Consider the following 23,769-nt stretch of genomic DNA (forward strand, 5'->3'; position numbering starts at 1 on the left):
CGAGGACCAAATTGAGTAATTTTGATAGTCGAGGACCAAATTGGTGAAATCCTCATAGTCGAGGGACCAAATCGGTAATTTTCTCCTTTCAATTTTAACCAATTAAGTCATTAACTTTGTAATTTTAACACGATTTGATCCTCCGTTTATTTGACTATTTGTTGACTGTGATTTTTGAGGATATATATGTAATTTCATGGTCCATCGTCGATTTTTTAAAGTTCCGGTTGCATTTTCAGACCGCACTGTTACATTTGAATCCACCGCCGAAAGCAATCTGTCAAATCCTGTCGCCTTTCTTCATCATCCATTTGGATTCAATGTAGTTGAGTTCGTACCAGAGTGAAGAAGAGAACGTGTTTCCGAACCGGTGCAGAGTCATCTTGGAGGCCTCTATGTGCTCCGGTGAGAGCTGCGGGTATTTTTGGAGATCGTCGATGACGGCGCAGGCGCCGGCGTTAATGCAGAAGTGTTAGGGACTAAATCGTGTTAAAATTGCAAAGTTAAGGACTTAATTGGTTGAAATTGAAAGTCGATGATCAATTTGTGAATTTAGCTATGGTTGAGGGACCATTTTGGGTATTTACTCTTCTAGCAATGATCCGCCGATTATATTTATTTTTCAAAATTAGTCCCTGACTTTTAATTTGGATACTTTACATCCCTTGACTTTTAATTTCTTTCCAATTAAAGTCCTTTCGTTATATTACGGTAAAATGGACTTTAAATGAAAGAGTAAAATAGTCAGTTTATCTGCCTAATGTATAATTCTTCGTATTTCTTCATTGTATACGCAACTTCGGGCATCAGATTCACTTAATTGCTTAATTCCTAATGGAATTTTGTTCTTCGAGTGGATTTAGAGATTAAGCAATTAAGTGAATCTGATGACCGAAGTCGCGGATACAATGGAGAAATACGAAGTATTATACATTAGGCAGATGAAATGACTACATTACCCTTTCATTTAAAGTCCAATTTATCGTAATCTAACGAAAGGATCTCAATTGGAAAGAAATTGAAAGTCAAAGGACATAAAGTATCCAAATTAAAAGTCGATGACTAATTTTGAAAAATCAATACAGTCGGAGGATCATTACTGGAATTAACTCTATGTAAAATAAAATTTTAAAAATTTATTTTTAATTCGGTAACTGTAACGCTAGTAATTAACGAGTAAACAAATCATTTCCAATTAAATTATATATTTTTTGTTGTTTAAGGATTCAATTACAATTTTCTTTTTTAATTTGGTAATCCAATTACAATTTGTGTTCATTTTTTAGGACCTATTTAATCCTTATTCTAAATATAAATACAATTTACCAAATTAATATAGTTAAATAAGGTTTCCAAAACCAGGACTATGTGGTCTAATAGTATTCGGGTTGGACTTTCATTTGGAAGGTTGTGAGTTTAAGCTTCAGTGGAGGGCAATTTATATCCTACACCACGGCGCGCGTTGCACTATGCACCCAAATGCAAAACGACGTCGTTTTAATTATTATTATTTTTTTTAAATTTCCCGCCCCAGTGAATGGCAGTAGTTTTTTCTTTTAAAAAAAACCCGCTGTTCAAGAATGTACATAATGTTATACTAGAATACACATAATGTTATACATGAATGTACATAATTATATAACAAAATATACATACTCTTTTTAAAAGATAATACACATAATCTAACATAATACATAATAAACATAAACTTTTAACATAATACACATCAACTCTTAACATAATACACACAAATTTTCTGATTCGGATGTACATAATTGTATAAAAAGAATGTACATAATTGTATAAAAAATACGCATAACTGTATGAACCAATACACATAACATTGTGAACAAATACACATAACGTTGTGAACAAATACACATAATCTCAGCAACTTCCTACCGCGCCTCCCAACACTATCCCAAAACGACGTCGTTTTGGGAGGCGCGCGGCGCACAGTGCTATGTGCGCCGTGGTGTAGGATATAACGATTGTCAGTGGAGGCATTATTGACTCTTTGTGTTTCAGGTTAAAAAAATATATGAACAGATACTACATTGTAATAGAGCTAGTAGCATTAAAAAAAAAATTTCCAAAAAAAAAAATTTCTCTTCATCCAAAAAATAAAATATTCAGAAAAAAAAAAAAAATCGAATCTCAAAATTGCCCTTCCAAGACCCCCGGGGCTTTGTACGACAGGGCGGCATTTCCCGGAGATCATCAACAACCAGAGACCTTAATTAAGATCAAGGAGGAACAGTCGAACAGAGGAAGTAGGAGGAGGGCAAAATGGGAAGCTTGGGAAAAGCAGTGTACACACTGGGCTCGTTAATCCGAGGCTCCGGCCAAGCCCTTGATCGCTTCGGCAACCGCCTGCAAGGCGGCTACTACTTACAGGAAACATGTATGGTGAATTTCTCCTGAAATTTCATTTTTCTGATTCAATTTTACGTTTTTAATTAACGCCCGGAAAATCTGTAACTGTAAAGTTTTGATTTTTATTAGAAAGTAATAATGAGGAGATTAGGTAGATTACATCCATGGTTCATTAGTGGTGTTTTGGAGAACTCAATTTGTGGATGAAATGGCGAATATTAGAATCCTGAACACAATCTGTGACCAATGTGATTATAGAAAAAGCTGTGAAGGATATGGGGATTTTATTTGGAAAGTGGGAACAGTAAAACATTGTTTATGTGCTATGTGAGATTGTAAGCAATGTTAGATCTTGAAATTGCAGAGGAAGAGAGGTGGAGAGATATGATGGTTCTGTATTAGTTCCCTATTTACTTTCATTGTATTGGGTGTCGCCGCAATCCTAATTGCAAGGGCACCTAACCAAGCTGGTCAAACTGTTAGCTCGGTAACCATAAGGTTCCAAGTGCGACTTCTAGTGAGAGCGGCCTATTAGCCTTCTTGGTTTGAGCCGATCAGCTATGGGTTACCTAGGTTGGTTTACTTCATTGTAGTCCTTTGTCGGCTGGGATCACAAGGTGGGGTTTACCCGGTGCATACCCTCGGGAAGTGGTTGTGAGTTTCCCTCATCATTAGATTTGTTACTTAGCTTGTTTGGTTCCAAGTAATGTTTAGTTATTGACATTCTTTATGTTGTTTAGTGTCTAGGCACCGAACACTGATGGGCATATTTGATAAATCCCCGGTTGTTGATAAAGATGCATTTGTAGCACCAGGTGCCTCAATAATTGGCGATGTTCTGGTGGGGAAAAATTCCTCTATTTGGTATGGATGTGTTCTGAGAGGTACGTGATTACCAACACTGTCTAACAACTCTACGCCGTTTCAATTCACATAAACGAGAATTATCTTGTACAACATTTAATGTGACTACCCTTTGAAACTATGTTATTGTTATTTGTCATTCGGTTGATTGTTTCCTTCTATATACAGGTGATGTAAACAGCATACACGTGGGATCTGGAACCAATATACAGGATAACTCCCTTGTTGTCGTAGAAAAATCAAAATTGTGCGGAAAGGAGCTACCGACAATTATTGGGGACAATGTCACCATCGGTAAGTGTTCCAGGCCAATCTTATTGCCCGTATCTTCCCAAATTTATCGATGATGACTTAAAAAGCCACAGGCCACAGTGCTGTTATACATGCCTGCACCGTTGATGATGAGGCCTTCGTTGGCATGGGAGCCATTTTGCTTGATGATGTACATGTGGAGAAACATGCGATGGTTGCTGCGGGTGCCCTTGTGAAACAGGGCACCAAAGTTCCGTCGGGAGAGGTATGCCCTCGTTATTCCTCCATCACTCGAGTGCACGAAACCTTATTTTGTAATTCTCGATGGAATTCAATCGCCTTATACTCAGACAAGCTAACCCATACTTGCCAATGACCGTGTGACAATGTTGAAAAAATCGCTAGGCGCCTGGGGCCGCCTAGAGCGCCTAGGAGGTCGACCGCCTAGCGTCTAGGCGCCGATTTTCGCGATTTTTGCAACACTGCCGTGTGGTCTAGTGGCATGAGGTGGCTCTCCCAAATGGGAGGTCATGGGTTCGAGCCCCAGTGGGGGCAGTATTGACTCTTTGTGTTTCAGTAGGTTGAGAAAGTAGTTATGAACTGATACTACATTGTAACAGAGTCAGTACCGCCATGACAAATTACTGCTTCTTTGAATGGTTAGAATTTGGAAAGAGCTTAGGTGATCCCCTCTACGATCTTCATTGCTAGGTGGCGATCTATAAGTCCCAGATTTTAGTTAATGAACTTTACAGCACACGAAAATTGTTCTGGCTTTTATACTAAATTTTGCGTTTGAAGTTTAACTGCAAATTATCTGTTAGTTGCATCTTGTGCGCTATTTCATGAATCGAAAGCCGAAGTTAGTTTGCCCTTGTTGAGATTATTAATTTATGTTACATCACAGGTATGGGCGGGTAATCCTGCTAAGTTTCTGAGGAAGCTTACTGCTGAAGAAATAGCGTTTATTACTCAATCAGCCACCACTTACTCCAACCTGGCACGGGTCCATGCTGCTGAAAATTCAAAATCTTTCGATGAAATTGAATTCGAGAGGATGTTGAGGAAGAAGTATGCTCGTCGTGATGAGGACTATGACTCGATGATTGGTGTCGTCCGCGAAACTCCCTCTGAACTCATTCTTCCTGACAGCATTCTGCCAGATAAAGCGAAGAGTGCAAACTGAGGGATACAGTGGACACGCTAGTCGCTAGGTAGCTTTCTTGATCTCTTCCATCGCGTTCTTGAGTATCATCGGGATCTTGTCTTCCTACCCAGAATAATGTTTGTGCTTCCATTTCAAGATTCAATCTTTCTCTTCCCTGGTTTTTTTCAAGGGACAACCAATTGAATGGCTATATAGAGCAATATGCATGGGAACATATTGATGTATTCTTTTCTTGCACCTCAGATGAACTACATGAATTGTATACCATATAACTATGGCATTCTTGGAAGATTTGTTTGATAATTGTTCCAATTTCCCTCATTTTTGGTCTTTTCTTTGGCTCGAAATAACGAGGACGTACATTCTTTTTTTTTCGATACAGGCAGGGATGGAGCCAGAAATTTGGTTGGGGGGAGGCGAAACAGTACAGACGGATTTAGAAATTTTTTTCAGTAAAGACGAAACATTAAAATAAAAGAGATAATTTAAAAATAAATAAATTACTTAAAAATATAATTGTAAATATTGTTGGATATAGACGAAAAATAAAACACGTTGCTAAAATTTGAACCCTTGACCTCTTTATTGTCAAATATGTGTTCTACCACCTAATTTAACTCACTCTTATTAAAATTTTATAATTTTTTTATACTAATACTAAACCCTGTACTATATATAAATATATACATACAAAGACTATATATGGGGTGGGGGTGGGGGTGGGGGTGGGGCGAGGGGGGGCAGCTGCCCCCCTTTGGCTCCGTCCCTGGATACAGGGAAGAAATAAAGCTAAACTATGTCATGACTTTTGGTATAATTTGATACCAAATTGAAGCATGTGTTCCATTTCAACTGAAAGTCTAAACTAATAGTTGGATTGCACATTAATGATTATATGCTCAACCGTTACAACGGTACACCACCGACAAGGAATCAAAGACTTGCAATTCAAAGTGTCTATCATCTATATGTGTTGTCATCCGGTCTGCAAAGAAATATCTTCTCGCGGATAGTAGTGGGAAAAGCTATGTGATGGCAAATTAAAGTCCATAACCTAAAACTAGGGAATGGTTATAATATGTAGAATGATTAAGGTGAGCATAGTGTTGGCATCTTTTGGGTAGGGAATCTTGAAAAGGTGAAGAATAATGGCCAATTGGATGATGAAGAGCCAAGGATGAGTCATCCCCGTGAATTCAGCTTCTTCTTTTTGTGCTTTCTGCACACAAAAATCACAAAAATGATTCGCCACTTCTTCAATCATTTCCATTTTTATATATACTGCCAATTCAAGGAATCTCTTCTTTTGTTTTATTATAACCCGAGCAATAACACGGTAAAAACATTCTTTTTTTTTTTTTTTTTTTTTTTTTTAACTCAGATTTTTTAGATTCGTTATACCATATTTTAGACTTCATAAACTTATCCTAAATGTTCATAAAGAAAGTAAATTTCGAGTCGTCAATTTTAAATTTTTGTGTTGAGCCAATAAGGATAGTTTTTTTTTTTAAGAAAAAAAAATAGTAGTTCTGTTTTTTTACTTACAACCTCCTTAGTCCTTCTACTTCTCTCTCTTTTAAAAAAATAAATATATTATATGTATTATTAATTCATAGAATTTTAATAACACTATACAATAATCTATTGTAATTTAAAAAAACAAGTGTTCACGTTATTAGAATAACTTGAGAAAAAAATATCAATAATTTACCCAATTTATTTATTATTTATATTTCTATAATGATTAATTTAATGTGGTCAATTGAATTTGAATAGAATCTTTTTGTTAGTTGAATCATATAGACCGGATCCATGCCGTTTGCCTTCTACTATTAATGCATTCATATTTTGCTATATAAAACTAATTTTTGTCAAGCTCAAAACAACACTTTCAAAGGCGTTTCTAAAAATGCTTTATATAGTATACAAAATATATGGGAGTGTTTGGTAAATAGTTCTTAGCTGATTGAATTAGTGAATTTGACTAGTTGATATCATTAGTTGATTATAGAAAAGTATTTGGTAAATTAGCTGTTAGTTGATAGCTGATTACATGCAAAATGACTTTTTTTTTTTTTTAAAAAAGTTGATTGAAAAATCTAATTTGAGCAGTTTTTTGAATTTTAGCATTTTGAAGCAATAAATTGTTATAAAAAACTAATTAATCAAGCACTCATATTAATTATTTAACCAAGTCAAACAGTTAATAGTTGTCAAATAAGTCAAAATTTATTGATAAGCTAACTATATTACTAAATAAGGCCATGATCTAAGTAGGGGAAACTTGAGTTTTTTTTTTTTTTTTTTTTTTTTTTTTTTGTAAATAATAATTTAAATTTGAGTTAGGGGAATGAAGTAATTGAAATTTGAAGAGTTTTTCGAATTTGAAGTGCAATAATTTAATTAATTTCTACTTAGTTGTTTCTTCTTCTAAATTGGGATTGAATTGAGAGCTTTCTCAATATCTACTGACCTTATACGGACATCCTCAATAATTTTTTTTCTCAGATATTTGTAAGCCCTAACATCCACTATTTTACTCAATCATAAAATTTCTTCTTCCCATTACTTTTAACTTTTTTTACAATTTTTTGTGGACCTATCATTTTATCTTCATATTTTAATCTCTTTTTTTTTTTTCTTGTCTTAATCCTCCTTGTTATTCACACCCGGGCCCCACTTCTCATTTTCTCAATCATAATTCACAACTACGTACTACATAAGCTCTGCTATTCCTCTTTTTCTGACAAAAAACTTTGTTTTTCAGGAGTAAAATTTTGACAAAAACTTCCTCTTCCATTTGTGAAAAACTCATCCAAGGGATTTTACTATTTTAAAACTTGGTGAAGACTCTCCTATTGAGGTTGCCCTAATATTTCATTGTTAGAAGTTAAATGTCGGTGTTCATATGAAAGACATATAAATAATATAACTCTATTGAGGTTGCCTTAATATTTCATTGTCAGAAGTTAAATGTCGGTGTTTATATGAAAGACAGATAAATAATATAAATTAATCATCATTATATAGAATTTTTATGTTTTTGTTGGACCGACTCTAGTCAATTCATTTAAAGAATTTATAGAAAAAATATATTTTTAGATGATGAAAAATCAACAAGATGTAGACAATTTTCAATAACCGACGAAAACATCTCCAATCCTATTTGCTAGACAATAGAAACTGATTTCTTTTGTTTTCATGCATTAAATGTCCAAGAAAATAACACAACAGTCACTCTGCATTACATTATGTCTCGACAATTTTTATTATTTTATCACGTTAGGTACAACAAGATTGAAAAATATATTAACGTGTCTGGAAATAATTAGTTCAATGGGTAAAACATGATTCTTATTCACAAATTTGATTATTGCTAACATCCTTTTAATCAAACTCGTTGCATAGAGTCTTCTTAGTATGATTTAACGTACTCTCTAGTGTAGTTTGTAAACTATTGTACAGGAGCGAGGTGTACATCATCGGATAGGGGCGAATCGTCCAGAGAGGGGGTAATGGCGGCAGCTGTCAGCCTCACTCTGCCCCATGCACCCTCTTATATATATGTGTGTATATATCAATGTTAAAAAAATCGTTAGGCGCCCGGGGACCGCATAGAGCGCCTAGGAGGCCGAACACCTAGGCGGGCACCTAGAAGGCCGACCGCCTAGTGCCAGGCGCGATTTTTGCAACAGTGGTATATATACACATATATAGTAGTAACTTATGTATACAAATAAAACATATATGTAAATTATTAGATGTTTATATTGGCCTTGGGGCTTCACCGCAAGAAAGAATATATTATATTGTTGTTTACAAACTTTTCTTGTAAATGTAAGGGGAAGTATGAACTTTGTATGAAAATGTGAGACTGGTTGGATAAGATTTTTGTTGTAAATAGAAATTGGATTCGACCATGATACCCCTCCACAAGTTTTTGTAACCGATAAAGCAAAATAGAAGAATAGACAAAGACAGCTAAAATGCAAATGTATTCTGGTCTGCTTCTTTTTGGAAAAAGCACATTTATCATGCCCAAAACTAGAGTACTAGTGGAAGAAATGTCCTGCTTTGTCAAAGAAAATACTTGGAAATATTATAGAACACACAAATCTTGTATAATGGAATAATGTGTCTCGATTTATTAATCGTCAAATTAAAAATCTTATTGAGAGCATTCTCAAGTATTAATCTAGTAGATGAGCCACGACTATATAATCAATTTGATATTGAGTCTCTTGATTTACCTCCTTATCAACTTGGACTCTTGGAGTGAGATCCTAAGGTGGTCCATAACATAATTCGGTGAAGCCTAAGGTAACTACAATGATAAGTTAGGAATGCAAGGAATAATACAATGTTGTATTGTTATAAGCAAAGCTCTAGTATCTGTGGTTCAGCTGAGTTATCATGATTTACATCCTTCCAGATGCTCTGTCGGTGTCAGGGTGTGGGGCCCTTGAAATTGGGGATTCAACCTTTTGGGAAGAATGCTATATTGCTATAAGAAGCATGTAAATAACAAATACAAAGACCCAAGGTCCCAAAACTTGTAGTTTGTATTATGTGGGATTGGAAAAGTCAAGAATACCATCAAAAGCTTTTGTGTTGGGATTTCATTCATCAAGTGTGGGTGGGTGGTGAGTCCATCTCTTCTTTTTTTCATATGTTTAAATACTAAAATAGTAAATCTATCTATCATATTTATAGTGTCACTAATGAAAATAAAACAATAAAAGTTAATATTAAATAATAATTCTGTATATTGGATGAGAATAAGTCAATCTCGTATGATATTGTCTCTTCTAGATTGTGAGATGTGTAATAATTTTTTAAAGAAAATATAATACTTTTAATTTTTATACATAAATCCATATTAATTAATTTTATTTTTTATATTAAACTTAACAATATATATATATATATATATATATATATATATATATATATATATATATATATATATATATATATATATATATAATTAGAGACCTCAGTCAAGTTATTTTTATTCTTTTTATTTTTCCAAAAGACGAGATGAATCCGGGAGAGACTCAAGCTATTGATCGACTTCCCTAACTCTATGACTTTGACTTTTTATGGACAACCTAAATTATTTTACTTCTTTATAATTATTTATCGAGTAAGATCATCACAAAATTGGATTTATCTCATTCCCACCGTCACATGATTGTTGTTTCCCGTCACTCGAAGTATTTCCCACTTTTGGCCCACAATATGACATTATCACTTATGAGATTCAAACAAAATAATATTATTTTATATTGATATATGAAAAATATAGAATTAAGGATTAATTAAACAAGTGGTAGATAATGCTACAGTTACTGCACAGCACTCACGGCAGTTTGGAGTCAGCACAGTGTCCGACATCCTAGTATAAATACGAAATACACGCAAAGCAACTGGGGAGGTGAGGTGAGGTGGGGGTGGAGGAGAATTGCAGTAGCAATAAGCAATACCCTGCCAGTGGAGTGGGAAGAAGAAGAAGAAGAAGAAGAAGAAATGGGTGTTGAATTGCAATGCAATAATAGCAACCAGATTGGCGGCGGCGGGAGCGGTGGTGCTCCGGTGGTTCTGGGTTTGCAGCCGGCGGCCCTGGCGGATCACGTAGCCAGGGTCGATTCGTCCCTCCTCTCTCAAATCCCCGGCGAGCGTGGCGGCTCCTTCCCCGTATTCCCTTCTCCCTTTCTTTGTTTCTCTCTCTCTGTGTATTGTTAAAATACATGATTTTGTGTTGATTTCGCTTTTGCTTGACAGAGTTACAATGATACTTGGTAATTCTTTGTGATTGTTTCAAAGTTATGGTCTTCTGGTAGATTCTTGAATGCGGGCAGAAAGATTATGTGGGCAATTAAAGGTTGGATCTTTGAATATGTGGGCGTGATTTTGCCTTTATGTGTTTGTGAGTTTATGCAGCCGTGAGCTGGAGCTGATTACTGTTTAATGAATTTGGTTAAATTGGTTGGTTTCTTAGTACAATATGCAGCTGTTGTTTGCAATTCTTGGATTATTTTATGTTGAATTCTGCTTGTAATTCATTGCATTTGGCCTGCCTTAAAAGTTAGGGTGCAAAAGTTCCAAGTTCGGTTCCCGGTGGGAGCGGCCTATTGGCTTTCTTGGTTTAAGCCAGTCAGGTATGGGAAACCAATGCTGGTTTATGGTCCTTTATAGTCAGCTAGGGTTACAAAGCGGGGTTTGCCTAGCTACGGGTTTCCCAGGTCACTCAAATTAGGTTGCAAAAGTTCCAAGTTCGGTTCTCGGTGGGAGCGTCCTATTGGCTTTCTTGGTTTAAGCCAGTCAGCTCTGGGAAACCAATGCTGGTTTATGGTCCTTTATAGTCAGCTAGGGTTACAAAGCGGGGTTTACCTAGCTACGGGTTTCCCTCGTCACTCAAATTAGGTTGCAAAAGTTCCAAGTTCGGTTCTCGGTGGGAGCGGCCTATTGGCTTTCTTGGTTTAAGCCAGTCAGCTATGGGAAACCAATGCTGGTTTATGGTCCTTTACTTGCTAGGGTTACCAGGCAGGGTTTACCTAGCTACGGGTTTCCCTCGTCACTCAAATTAGGTTGCAAAAGTTTTGGTGCTGAGATATCTATGTTTTGTGACCAGAGCGGAATCAGGATCTTGTGGAATCCAAGAAACAATGTGACTGCATATACTTTAATGGTGAAGAATCAGGATGGGACAAAATCATAGAGGATGGGCAAAACAATATTCTCTAGAAAGGAGAATAGTTTGGATTGATCTTGAATCCCGAGTGAGAATCCTAAAAGGGATTGATCCCCTAAAAAAGAATAGTCTAGACGACGGACCATATTTATAATGTTCAGGACCAACACTTCCCATCTGTTTTTATAGTAGAACATAATATTGTGGACCGTTGATTCATTGTTTCTTGAATTTTAGTTTTCTTAATTACAAATTACTTTTAAAAAAAATGTGTGTTTTATCTGCTAAACTGCGAGGGATTGATATTGCCCTTTGAAATCGGAAGTGCTAACATATTTGTGTTTGACTAGAAGAGTAAAGATACAACATAATCGAAAGTTTGATTGAGCTTCTCGTAATCTTATTGTTATCCTTTGTACTACTTGTTTCAACTTCAGGTTTCGGCTAAAGAGCTGAAGCATATTCTGGATGAGATTAGTGCCCATATTCTTGCGTCCCCCGAAAATCCTTCTCCCTTGAAGACCATAGCGGGAGGAAGTGTTGCGAATACTATTAGAGGCTTGGCCGCTGGCTTCGGAATCCATTGTGGAATAATCGGGGCATACGGGAATGACGACCAAGGCAAATTGTTCATAAACAACATGAGCTTTTACGATGTGGATGCCTCGAGGTTGCGGTTGAAGAACGGATCCACAGCTCAGGTGAGCATACGTGGTACTTCTTAATTGAAGCATGTGCTCTATCTCAACTAAAAGCCTAAGCTGATAGTTGGATTGCACATTAATGGCTATATGATCAACATTCTTGATTTCTAAACAGTTCTGAAACCCGTACTAACTAACTTTGGTCCACAGTGTGTTTGTCTCGTGGATGAATTCGGGAATCGAACAATGCGTCCCTGTCTTTCGAGTGCGGTGAAAGTTCAGGTGCATGCCACTTTTTATCTCGTCAAATCAAGCGGTTCATGATTCTCAAAGATATTCGTACTGCTATTAGATATTGTGTTGCGTGAATCTTATTATGCCATCCTTTATCAGGCAGCCGAGTTGAATCGAGACGACTTCAAAGGATCAAAGGTAAGGCTTTCCAGTTGACCCGAGGGGAATTCTTTCTTTCTTTCTTTTTTTCAAACATTGGACCGTGTCTTTTGGATCAATTTTGTTTACAGTTTCGTCACTAATTACTTTAATTTTGTAACAGTGGTTAGTAATGAGATACGCAATACTAAACTTAGATGTAATCGAGGCTGCCATCCGGATCGCCAAGCAAGAAGGCCTCAATGTCTCGCTAGATCTAGCTAGCTTCGAGGTAACATGTTAGAACTATGTGTCCATTTACATATTTAAGGTACAAGAACAACTGCTCTTCTTTTCGATCGAGTTGTCTGGGATAACATTCATGAATAGAATAATTTCGTAGAAATTACTAATTACTCTCTTTGAAGTTGAACTCTGATTACCCTTTTATTTGACTAGATGGTGAGGAAGTTTAGGCAACCGCTTGTTCAGTTATTGGAGTCGGGAAAAATAGACCTTTGTTTTGCGAATGAGGATGAAGCGAAGGAGTTGCTAAGGTGATTTTCTTACATCCCCCCATTAAACACGGTTTATTTTCCGATTTTTATGTTAAATTAGCTTCGAGAAGTAGTGTTCGATTTCTTTGTGTCTTGCAGTGGGGAAGGAGATACAGAAACAGATCCCGAGGTGGCACTTGAATTCATGGCCAAATATTGCAAGTGGGCCGTTGTAACTCTCGGGCAAAAGGGGTGCATTGCTAAACACGGAAAAGAGGTAGTTGTCTTTCTTCAAACTAAGATTGAGCTAGGATCACTCAACTAGGCTATAATGCACATAGGCCAAACCACACTAAAAGATTGAATCCAACCAATTAGCTAGTCTAACCCATGGCCTTATAAACCCATATATTCTCTCTTATTTTTTCAATGTGGGACTCTTAACAGCTATGAACAGATACTACATTGTAATATGTAATAGAGTCAGTAGTGAACTTCGGTGTTTTGATTATAGGTTGTCCGGGTTCCAGCGATTGGGGAGTCGAAGGCGATAGATGCGACGGGGGCCGGAGACCTGTTCGCGAGCGGGTTTGTGTATGGACTGATAAAAGGGCTGCCGCTGGAAGCGTGCTGTCAGGTGGGTTCGTGCAGCGGTGGATCGGTGATCAGAGCTCTTGGAGGTGAGGTGACACCTGAGAACTGGCAATGGATGTACAAACAAATGCAGACCAAAGGACTCAACATCCCTCACCCTATCATCAAATGCTCTGATGAAACTGGAGATTTGTGATGATGATGATGATACTCTTGCAGTTGTGGTTCATGATTGTTGTTTACTGCCTTTTCTTTTCCATCAACCCACAAATCCCCATCCCACAACCCAAAACTATTCTTTTTCTGATTTATATGCATAAGTATAACCCCCTAATGTTGAACCTCTGCAAGATTTCACACATAAAATTTCAAATCTATCAATTTATGTTAATCTGTCTTAATCTTAACATACCCTTCTTGCATTTTCCCTTTCTTTTTTTCTCTTTTTTAAGTGAAGAGAGAAACCTGCCATTACTACTCGAGGGTGTGTACGGGCAAATCTCACCATATTTTTTGTCAGAGAGTTGTTTGTATGTGTGTTTTCTGTAGAATTAGATGCCTAAATGGAACTCCACCATCAAGAAGACTCACTAGCAACTTATGTGTGTAAAGATCGTAGCTTTCGTAAAATTTACATTCGTAGATTATGTAAGATTTTCAGAAATATTACATTACCTCAAAATATCCGTTGAACCAAACACCCCTTGGATAAGGGTGACTGAGGAAAATGTGTATGGAAACACCCACCAAAAAAAAAAGTCATCAATTTTTATTAAGCATATAATATATACCAAAGATTAAACTTAGCTCCGGGGCAATCCAACAAGGATGAAATCACAGACCATAAGGAAACACTAGTACTGCAAGTTTGATGAATCTAAGAAAGGAAAGATTCAAAGAAAAAACTGGGAAAACACAGGACTGCTAGGTTCTCAAGACTTCAGTACAAGGAATTCCAGTTACAGCCCCATCACATGCAGCATTATCGCATTCTGGGCATGCATGCGGTTTTCAGCTTGGGGGAAAACAATTGAGTTTGGCGCTTCAATTACACCATCAGTGACTTCCACGCCTCTTTCTGCTGGTAAACAATGCATGAAATAGGCTTGTGGACCGGCTAATTTCATGAGATTTTCATCCACCTGCAGATCGTGATAAGTATTGTCAAATGATTCGGGCATCATGTCGAAGTTCCAGGGTAGTAAACGTTGACGAGGAATAGTTTCTAGGGAGTCTATTCAAAGAAAATTCTATGCAATATGAATAAATCTGCACTTAGGTTCAATAGGATCGGCAAACTTTGTGGAATTTCTCACTAGAATCCATTTAAACACTCATGTTGAGCCAATGACCGTGTGGTCTAGTGGCATGAAGTGGCTCTCCCAAATGGCAGATCATGAGTTTGAACCCCAGTGGGGCAGTATTGACTCTTTGTGCTTCAGTAAGTTGAGAAAGTAGCTATGAACATATACTACATTGTAACAGAGTCAGTAATACTAAAAAAAAACACTAATGTTGAAAGTATATGGCAAATTCAGGCATTATATTCTACTTAGGACCCCACAAAAGGAATTTTAGATGTAACAACGACTAAAATAAGTCAATTTCTCATTCATAAGTCATACCTGGAATCCTTGAAAGACTTGACGGCGATGTGCTGCTTCCTCCTTTTGGCCCATGCTAGCCCAAACATCTGAATACACAACATCAGCTCCTTTGACAGCCTCCTTAGGGTCATTAGTTATTTCAATTTTGCTAACTCCGGCCTGTCGTGCTATATCAACTGTCTTCTCATCAGGCTCATACCCTTTTGGGCAAGCACAAACAAAGTGGAAAGGAATTACAGCAGCCAATAAAAGCCAGGAGTGCACAATGTTGTTTCCATCGCCAACATAGACAACCTGATATTGCAGTCACATTGTAAATTAGATTAATAATACCAGAAGGAACGTCAAATTATACCAAAGGCTGACACAGCAAAAGAGCTTACCTTTGTCCCTTCCAGATGGCCAACATGTTCAATTATTGTGAGGGCATCGGCCATTATTTGACAAGGATGGTTATAGTCTGTCAGGCCATTGATCACAGGTACACTTGAATATTTGGCTAGATCCAAAATGTCCTAAAATAGAAATAAACAAAAATATAGAGCTAACTCATTGTCAAATGAAATGAAAATCCCAAATACCACTAAAATCATATTCAGATAGGCAAGGGCATAAAGCATGATATGTCCAACAGCATAACCTGCATACTTGTATAGAGACCGTAAGGTTAAATGATTGGTCCATCACCTGCCTTTGTAATGCATTTTAAAGTGTCATAAAGACAACAAAAAAGGAGAAAAATTGGCCATGAGTAGATCTGGTTCACTTAAAAAACAAGAGTTTTTTTGGGTTGGTTGGTTTTTTTTTATTTATTTTTTTATTTTTTTATTGGGGTGGGGGGGAACAATTCAAAGGGTGCTTCATCCATAAAGTCAAACTCAAGAAAAAGTCATACGTTCCAAGCTTTTTGCAAAAGCAATAGCATATTATGCTACAAGCAAAACTGTTAAACATACTCAACGCTCCCCGGCATACCTGATGAGCGAAAACACGTGCCATGATGATATCATTATAGCGAGAAAGAACACGAGCAACATCACGGGTTTCTTCTCGCTTCCCCATCTGGATATCATTTGGTCCCAAATATAAGGCATGGCCACCAAGCAAGAAAAACCCAGTTTCAAATGAAACCCGAGTCCTCATGGATGGCTTGGCAAAAATCATTGCCATTGTTTTACCCTTAAATGGTTGATATGTTCTGTCGCCAGATTTTATGAGTGCCTTCACCTCTCTAGCTCTATCCAAGATTTTTAAAATAGTCTCCTTGTTAAAATCATTTATGTGAAGAAAGTCCTTCTGAGTCGTAGATTCTGCAATTCCAAGTGCACAGAAAAATATTAATGATGACAGATCTAAAAATAGAGAGAGAGAAAAAAAAAAAAACACATGAACATACTTTAATTGGGGTAAAAAATAGAGAGAGAGGAAAAAAAACACATGAACGTATTGGGAGGGTCAAACAAGAATTGAGGGTACAATTAAAATCCCTATAGAAGGACCAAAATGAGCTTGATTAGCATAAGCTACTCATTGGAATGTTACATATCCAAAACTTTAAAATCTAATAAACAAATTCTTTAAAGTATCAACTTTCCTCCAGATTATGAGAAATTAGAAATGTCAAGTTCCAATACACGTATACTTCAAAAGCCCAATTAACTACAGTATTTCAAAAATATTATCACAGCAGACATACCCGATATCAAACATGAAGTGAATATTCTCCTTGAAAGCACACTTTTATTGCCAAACCATCATTACAATATTCAATTAAATTCAATATCAAATAATAAATTTTAAACCTTTCCCACTGACTGAGGATAAAGATGTTGCTGGAGAGGCAGTTTGGCATGAGATGCGCTGACGGAAGGCTGGAAATGTGGTCCTGGATGGAACAGAGATGCCAAAGGACCGTAATGAAAGTCCATTGGAGGGAGTAAAATATGAAGCTGAGGAGCGTGAGGCTGAGTCGAATGATCCAACTGAGGCGAACTGCGAGGAAATAGCAGCCATTATTGGAGGTGATCAGAGAATTTGCTTGATAAACCCTAATAAGTGAACTTTAGAGTTAGAACAGCACTGGCAAGAGTACAGTTTAAAAAAGAAAGCAATATTTGTATCAATTTCACTCATAACAAGCATTTAGTTTATTTAAATTAACAAAATACAAAATCCATATACGGTGTGAATAAAAATAAGAACTTTAACAATTTGATCAAAAAATTGAAATTTATATTACATATTCTAATTAAGTGCCAAAAATAACTGATTGTTTAGCTCGATCGACCAGTTTTTGTTGGATAACCAAACTCTAAACCCAATTTAACATTTTTCCAACATGATAACCTTAAATTTTTACACGCAAATATTCCATACAAACTGAGAGCTGAATGCTTATATGACAGAAATGCTAATCCCTGAATCCCATACTTTAATGCCATTTGTATTAAACATAAATATCACTTAAATTCCGGACGAAAATTAGAATCTGTAACTACATTCCAAATTTCCAATGCGGAAAATCGGCAAAAAAGTGCATTTCCGGTTTCACAACTCGATAACATTCAGAAAGCAATAACCATGACTCCATGAAAAGCTTCATTTCCAACGTAAGAACTCATTACTCACCTAGGTTTGAGGATTCCTGCTGTTCAGATAAGCAAAGGCGGCCAGGCGACAGCACTTTGCGGAAGCTGAGAAAAATGAGAAATAAGCAGCGTCGAGGTGGCAGGCGGAGTGGCTTCAGCCGTGAAATCTTCAACAACTCATCGTCTAGGTTTTCAAATGGAATATCTGAATTTTTTTATTTTATTATTATTTTTTTTTACCGATGTGGGTCGAACTTTAATGGGCTTGGGCTGCTTGGAAATGCATTGTACCAGGACAAATTATACCATGGATTAAGGTCTATCTTGTTTGTGAATCTGATCGAAAAATTATATATCAATTTTGTTTATGTGTGTGTAAATAAATTGAAGGCACATATTCAGATACATAATATGTTAACTACAGACACAGTTAACATATTATGTGCTTTCAATTTATTTATAGACACATAGATTGTTAATTGTAAGTACATAATATATTAATTGAATGTATATAATTTTTGAATGAAAAATACTACTTGAACTCCACAAATTTACTTTAAACTTTTACTCTCAATTATGTTCAAATTTTATTGAAGTAAAAAAGTGGATAAAATTCATGACTTCTTATTATATTAAGCAATCAAAGCACGCCACATCATAAAAGTAAGAAAACTAAAATTACTCTTTTCTGACTTAAAGGTCCATAATTCAAGATGGACTTGTTCTATGGTATAACAATTGCTAAATCAGTTATTCTAAATGTCTAATGGTACATTCTATGTTTATATTGGGTTTGGGCTTGAATGTATGTTCCCTGATTTGGTTTGTTTGGTATTTATTTATATACTAGCATTTTGTACGCGCGATGCGCGAAAACTTATGCCCAATATTAAAATATTTGTAAGTAACAAAATTTAAAAAATTAATTAAAATTATGTTTTGTAATTTCTTAAAGTGATGATACTTTTGAATTATTATATATTTGAATAATATAGTGATCAAAACAAAACAAAAAAAAAATTATATTTGTATATAATAATAATTTACAAATAATACTAAGCTATAAGAAAAAGATATGATAGATGTAGGTGTATGGTAAGATTGGTAGATATATTAAAAACTAACGATGTTATAACGGTGTAAGGGTGATTTTGTCCAATGCAAATGAATGTACAACAATTAAAGCAAAATGTATATATTTATTAGCATATAAAATAGGGACAAAAATCAATGACATAACTTGTATTGACACTTATTATGTTTTTAGATTCATTGCTGAAAATTAACCCCTAGATATATTCATTGTTATCAAAATGAGAATTTAGTGCATCCCTGTTTGGTTCAAAAATTCAATTCACACAATTTAATAATATCTGATAGTTTATATATATTACAAATAACCAAAATATTAAATTTAGAATATAGTCATAAGTGAAGAATAAAAGTAGTATTTTCTCAAAGAACATATAACATGAATTCACGTTAACACTTGGCAATAAAGGTTGTCCGTCAAAATAGTGAAAGATAAGGTTGTCCTCATGCAAGTATATTAGAAGCCACCCGTGACATCGTATTTCTTATACTTGTTTCTGTAAAATGATCGTGATCATCGTGTATTATATATTGCCCAACTTTTCTTTCTCTTTTAATCATAAATAATATTTATTCATTGTCTCTCTCTATCTTCTCCCTAATCAGAAGTGAGCCTCTCCTCGGACGAATTCCTCCTTTTGCTCCTCAACCAATTGAGTTTACCTCAATCTCTCATTATCACTTCCTCGTATTCTGTCTTCTTGGATTATAGTCTGTTGACTCAAATTTAAATCTGTCAATAATGCATAACTACAAGAGTATCATGCTCTCACTCTATATATATACACTTCAAAATAGATTAGTAATTTTATAAATAATAAATTAATTATAATTACTAATTATTTGCTATTAAATCTCATCTCAATAATTATATATAGTACGTGAGTTTGGCGAAAAGGTTAAATCTTTACATCAAAATTTGACCCGCAAAAATAAAATGGAAACTAAAGTGCACAAGTGAATATGAATTATCATCCTTGTTCATGAATACAATGTTGTAAAGTTTTATTGCACGTGACTCTTTGCAAATCACAACCGGTTTGTGTCAACTTGCAAAATACGACCCACGACCCAAACTTTATTACTATATAGGATTGCGTTCAGATGCGAACGGCGCGCTCAGAAAAAAACTGTGAATCAACTAGCGCGCGACACGTGTCCAGATCTAGGTGCATCCGATCAATTAATAATAACAAGGCAAAATTACACGCACTTTGTGAAAGTAGGTGTACCCAATCAATTGCAATTAATGTTAACAAGGTAAAATTACATGCACTTGTAGGTGAAAGTAGGTGTATACTTATAAGTGATTTTACCTGCACTTTTTATTTTCATAGGTGCATCAACTACTTGCACATATAACACATTTACATGCACCACAGGACACGTGGCGCGCGCGGGTTGATTAGCAGTTCTTTCCTGAGCGGCCGTTCGCACGAGAATGTGCCCCTATATATATATATATATATTACACAAGGGAACTCACATTCACTATTTGAAGATATGTACAAAGTAAACACATTATTATATAATAGTTGATAAATCACAAATAAGAGGTAAACTAAATTTGAATGACATTGTGCAATAATAAATCCGGTATTCAAAGTTTAGTTTTCATACGATAATTGGTGAACTATGTTTTCTTCTTTTTTTGGTTTGAATTTTGTAAAGGATGTGACATATTAAAGAGTTGCTGGTTGAGATTTTTTTTGTAAGTGAAAATAAAATTTGACTCATTATTTTGTGTTGAAGTGTGTTTGCATTAATTTTATTTTGTGAGATTCGGAATAAAAACAAAAATATGAAATCGATTTTAAACAAAACCTGACCTTAGTCATTCTTATTACGCATGCTTTTCTTGCCACGATGATAGTCCCTAGACATAGAAATCCTTTCTGCTGTCCGTACGCCAACTATGTCTGCTATCCTTCCATAGTTTACATACATTCCATTTTTAATTGCAATCCTTACCCTAAATAAGAAATTGAAACTTGTGCAATCTTAATCAAATTAGTCAAGTAGAGATTTTTTTTTTTTTTTTTTGGAAAGCGTCAAGTAGAGAATTGTTAATTATCATAAAATTTTATGTTCAATTTTCTATAGGAGCTACTTATTGAATTTCTCAGTTTTAATTAGTCAGCATCGCATCGACTTTACCTAAAACACGTATTCAGGTACTAGCACGACCTCCAACTACCTTGTCGCAAAGTGTTGGTCAGCTTAATTTTCCATACAAGAGGGGGTTCAAACTCCCAACCTTTCTTAAAGGATGAGAGTGTACAACCAGTCAACCAATCACGCCAACTAAACTGGTTGTGTTGCTATTGTATTTGATTACATGAGTTCCTAATTAATAAATTGTACGATTAAAATGGGAGTCAATAAAAATAGAGAGCTTCCCACTTTCAATGAATGATATGTTAAGAAGTCAAGAATATTGATGGACGAATTTCTGGTCATGAGTTCAAATATTTACCGACTATTCGATATTCGGTGATATAATATACTATATTGTATATACACCTAACATTTCAAAGGAAATAACAAACTTTATACATGTCGTATGGGAAATGGACAATAAATATGGTAGTTTTAATTATTTTGCAATAATATATGTACATAGCATATAATTATTCACCAAGAGATCAGATCAGACCAAATGACAAGCAAAGAACTCAAGTAGATTTTGACCCTCTGATCATCCTATACTTTATTCTTAGCTTTACTTAATCATCTTTGAAATTTGGATTTGTACTAGGTAGGGGCCAAGACAAAACAATGTTGTTAACATTACCAGCTCAAGAAATAATTGAAGTATGTGCTCAATCTCAACAAAGTCTAAATTAATAATTGGATTGTACATTTATGTTTATATATATTATATACTCAATAGGAATAAGGAAGAATGTATATATCCTTATTCGACAATACTATACGACGTGGAGACAAATCCTTGCGTATAATATGGACCATATATTTGATTTCTATCCCGGCCATTTCCATTTGAATTGATCAGTTTAAATTAAATCGCACTCATTTTTACACCCATACACTTACATAATGCTTAGGGTAAAATTGATTGGTGCATTCCGCAATTTACCTGACCAGAGCAACGCGAGACACTTAAATTTGTAACTCGCAATTTACCTGACCAGAGCAACGCGGGACACTTAAGTTTGTAACCAAACATATAGAAAGCCTAGCTAGGGTCAAAAGTAATTATGGGGGTGGGTTGAAAGTGAAATAATAGCATAAAGAAATGGGGAGCTTGACTTAATGCATGGGGAATGAATGAAGAGGGCAGGTCGGAGTAAGTTTTGAATTGGGTCGTCATTCTTGGCGTGATTTGTTCAATAAAAGTGTCGTTTCGTTTGGGTGACTAACCTACCCTCCTCCTACTTTTTTCCCCACATTATGGCTTAGTTTGATCAACTTACCCATATCTGTAAATTCATTCAATAATCCTACTTTCATTATTAAATTCATTTACATACTACTCTACTTTTTCGGTACGTTAAATATAATATTGATAATCACCTTAGTATGAATTGAATCATACATTTTACATTTACTCATAATCATTAATTATAGGTGAAACTTATCTCGATGAGATAATTAAACAAGTGTACGAAAGCTATTACTGATAAGCTTAGTTGATAGGCGAATAGAGAGCCTTAGCCTTGGAATTAAACTTGTGACTAGCTTAATGATTGCCAAAAACTTTGCTCACAAGATTTAAGTGATTAGGAGTTGATTACCAATGGAGCCATTGCACCAATTATGCATCAATCATAGCTTAGCTATAGGGAAAATTTCTAAGAAAACGTTTTAAAGTATTGTTTAAATACTTTATGTTAAAACAAAAAAGGATGAATAACCTAAGTATGATGCATGTGACATTCTTAACCCAACTAGAATTGGTGAAGCCAATTGTTAGTGATCCTTCAATTCATTAGGCTTAAAATGACTATTGTCCAACCATATTTGATCCAAGTTGTAAGTTGGTGGATGGTGATAAAAATTTTATTTTATGTAAAAACAAAAGAAAAAAAAAAACATTGGGTGCATTTTATTACTAATGGGAGAGATGGTCATTTTTGTTTGTAAGAAAAAGGAAAGTAGTTGTTAGGTGAAAATTTGGAGGCCTAAATTCAACTTATTTTCATTTGATATATAATATTAACAACTACATTAGTATAAAAAAAAAGTATAATTATATTGCATTTTCATTATTAGTTATAACTCTTTTTTTTTTTTTTGAAAATAAGTTATAACTCTTTATATAACAGTAATCACTTAATCATCCTAATAAATTAGAGAAATAAAAAAAATTAGAGAATTACAGTCAACGCAACCATAAATTCTTATACGATAGAATTAATAAGGAAATTATAATCAAGGAGTTTTAGAAGTCATTAATGGTATTTAATGAGTTGTTGATATGGTTGATTTAATTGTATTGAAAAATATAGATAAAGTTAATAGTTACCAATAGTATATAAAACTACCAAATATAGTTCCTAATTTAGCATCCGTATATGATTTTACAATTTACTCATGCATACCATCAAATAGAAGTCGTTGAATTTTCATTTTGTAACGCAAGTAGTATTAATTATATTACAATACTCTATTAGATTATAATAATAAAGCAAATAAAGCACACATAGTTAACAACGTCTCCACTAAGCCAATCTCATGGTCACTACATGTCATCTGAGCACAAGGTGTTTGGCTTTTTTTTTTTCTCATAATAACTCATAAATTAAATTCATTAGTTTCTGATACGAGAATCATATTTTATTTACCCGCCACCCGTTCAACTTGTTATAGAGGTAAAAGTTTAGAAGAATAACAAGGGATCGAGTCTCACTAGTCATAGTGCGGAAGGAAGAACCTTTTGGAATAATTATTCTATTTTTTGTTTTCAAAAAGTAAAAAGTAAATTGCAATTATGGCCCCAGTCAAAATAACGGACGGAGTATAAATTGGGTAACTAAATCCCAAAGCCACAGTTACTT

At 35.1% G+C, this 23,769-nt stretch overlaps 3 protein-coding genes across 3 annotated transcripts; 2 read left to right on the forward strand and 1 right to left on the reverse strand.

Moving 5' to 3' along the window:
• Window positions 1-2,124: 2,124 nt before the first annotated feature.
• LOC109149456 (gamma carbonic anhydrase 2, mitochondrial) lies at window positions 2,125-4,986 on the forward strand. The gene is made up of 5 exons (XM_019297231.1): window positions 2,125-2,404; window positions 3,117-3,260; window positions 3,409-3,534; window positions 3,606-3,757; window positions 4,400-4,986. The coding sequence occupies exons 1-5, from the start codon at window positions 2,290-2,292 to the stop codon at window positions 4,676-4,678; spliced, it is 816 nt and encodes a 271-aa protein (XP_019152776.1). The 5' UTR covers window positions 2,125-2,289; the 3' UTR covers window positions 4,679-4,986.
• A 5,077-nt stretch (window positions 4,987-10,063) lies between these two features.
• LOC109149453 (uncharacterized sugar kinase slr0537) lies at window positions 10,064-13,870 on the forward strand. Its single transcript, XM_019297229.1, has 8 exons — window positions 10,064-10,357; window positions 11,792-12,055; window positions 12,209-12,280; window positions 12,392-12,430; window positions 12,555-12,662; window positions 12,830-12,927; window positions 13,027-13,144; window positions 13,382-13,870. The coding sequence occupies exons 1-8, from the start codon at window positions 10,190-10,192 to the stop codon at window positions 13,655-13,657; spliced, it is 1,143 nt and encodes a 380-aa protein (XP_019152774.1). The 5' UTR covers window positions 10,064-10,189; the 3' UTR covers window positions 13,658-13,870.
• A 339-nt stretch (window positions 13,871-14,209) lies between these two features.
• Window positions 14,210-17,850, reverse strand: LOC109149455 (ornithine carbamoyltransferase, chloroplastic). Its single transcript, XM_019297230.1, has 6 exons — window positions 17,697-17,850; window positions 16,871-17,116; window positions 16,044-16,378; window positions 15,452-15,583; window positions 15,087-15,362; window positions 14,210-14,603 (listed from the first exon to the last, which is right to left on the reverse strand). Exons 2-6 carry the CDS (start codon window positions 17,079-17,081, stop codon window positions 14,421-14,423), a joined length of 1,137 nt encoding a protein of 378 aa, XP_019152775.1. The 5' UTR covers window positions 17,082-17,116; window positions 17,697-17,850; the 3' UTR covers window positions 14,210-14,420.
• Between the last annotated feature and the right edge of the window lie 5,919 nt (window positions 17,851-23,769).

This window comes from Ipomoea nil, unplaced genomic scaffold, assembly GCF_001879475.1.
Source record: "Ipomoea nil cultivar Tokyo-kokei standard unplaced genomic scaffold, Asagao_1.1 scaffold2159, whole genome shotgun sequence".
In the NCBI taxonomy this organism is placed as follows: domain Eukaryota; kingdom Viridiplantae; phylum Streptophyta; class Magnoliopsida; order Solanales; family Convolvulaceae; genus Ipomoea; species Ipomoea nil.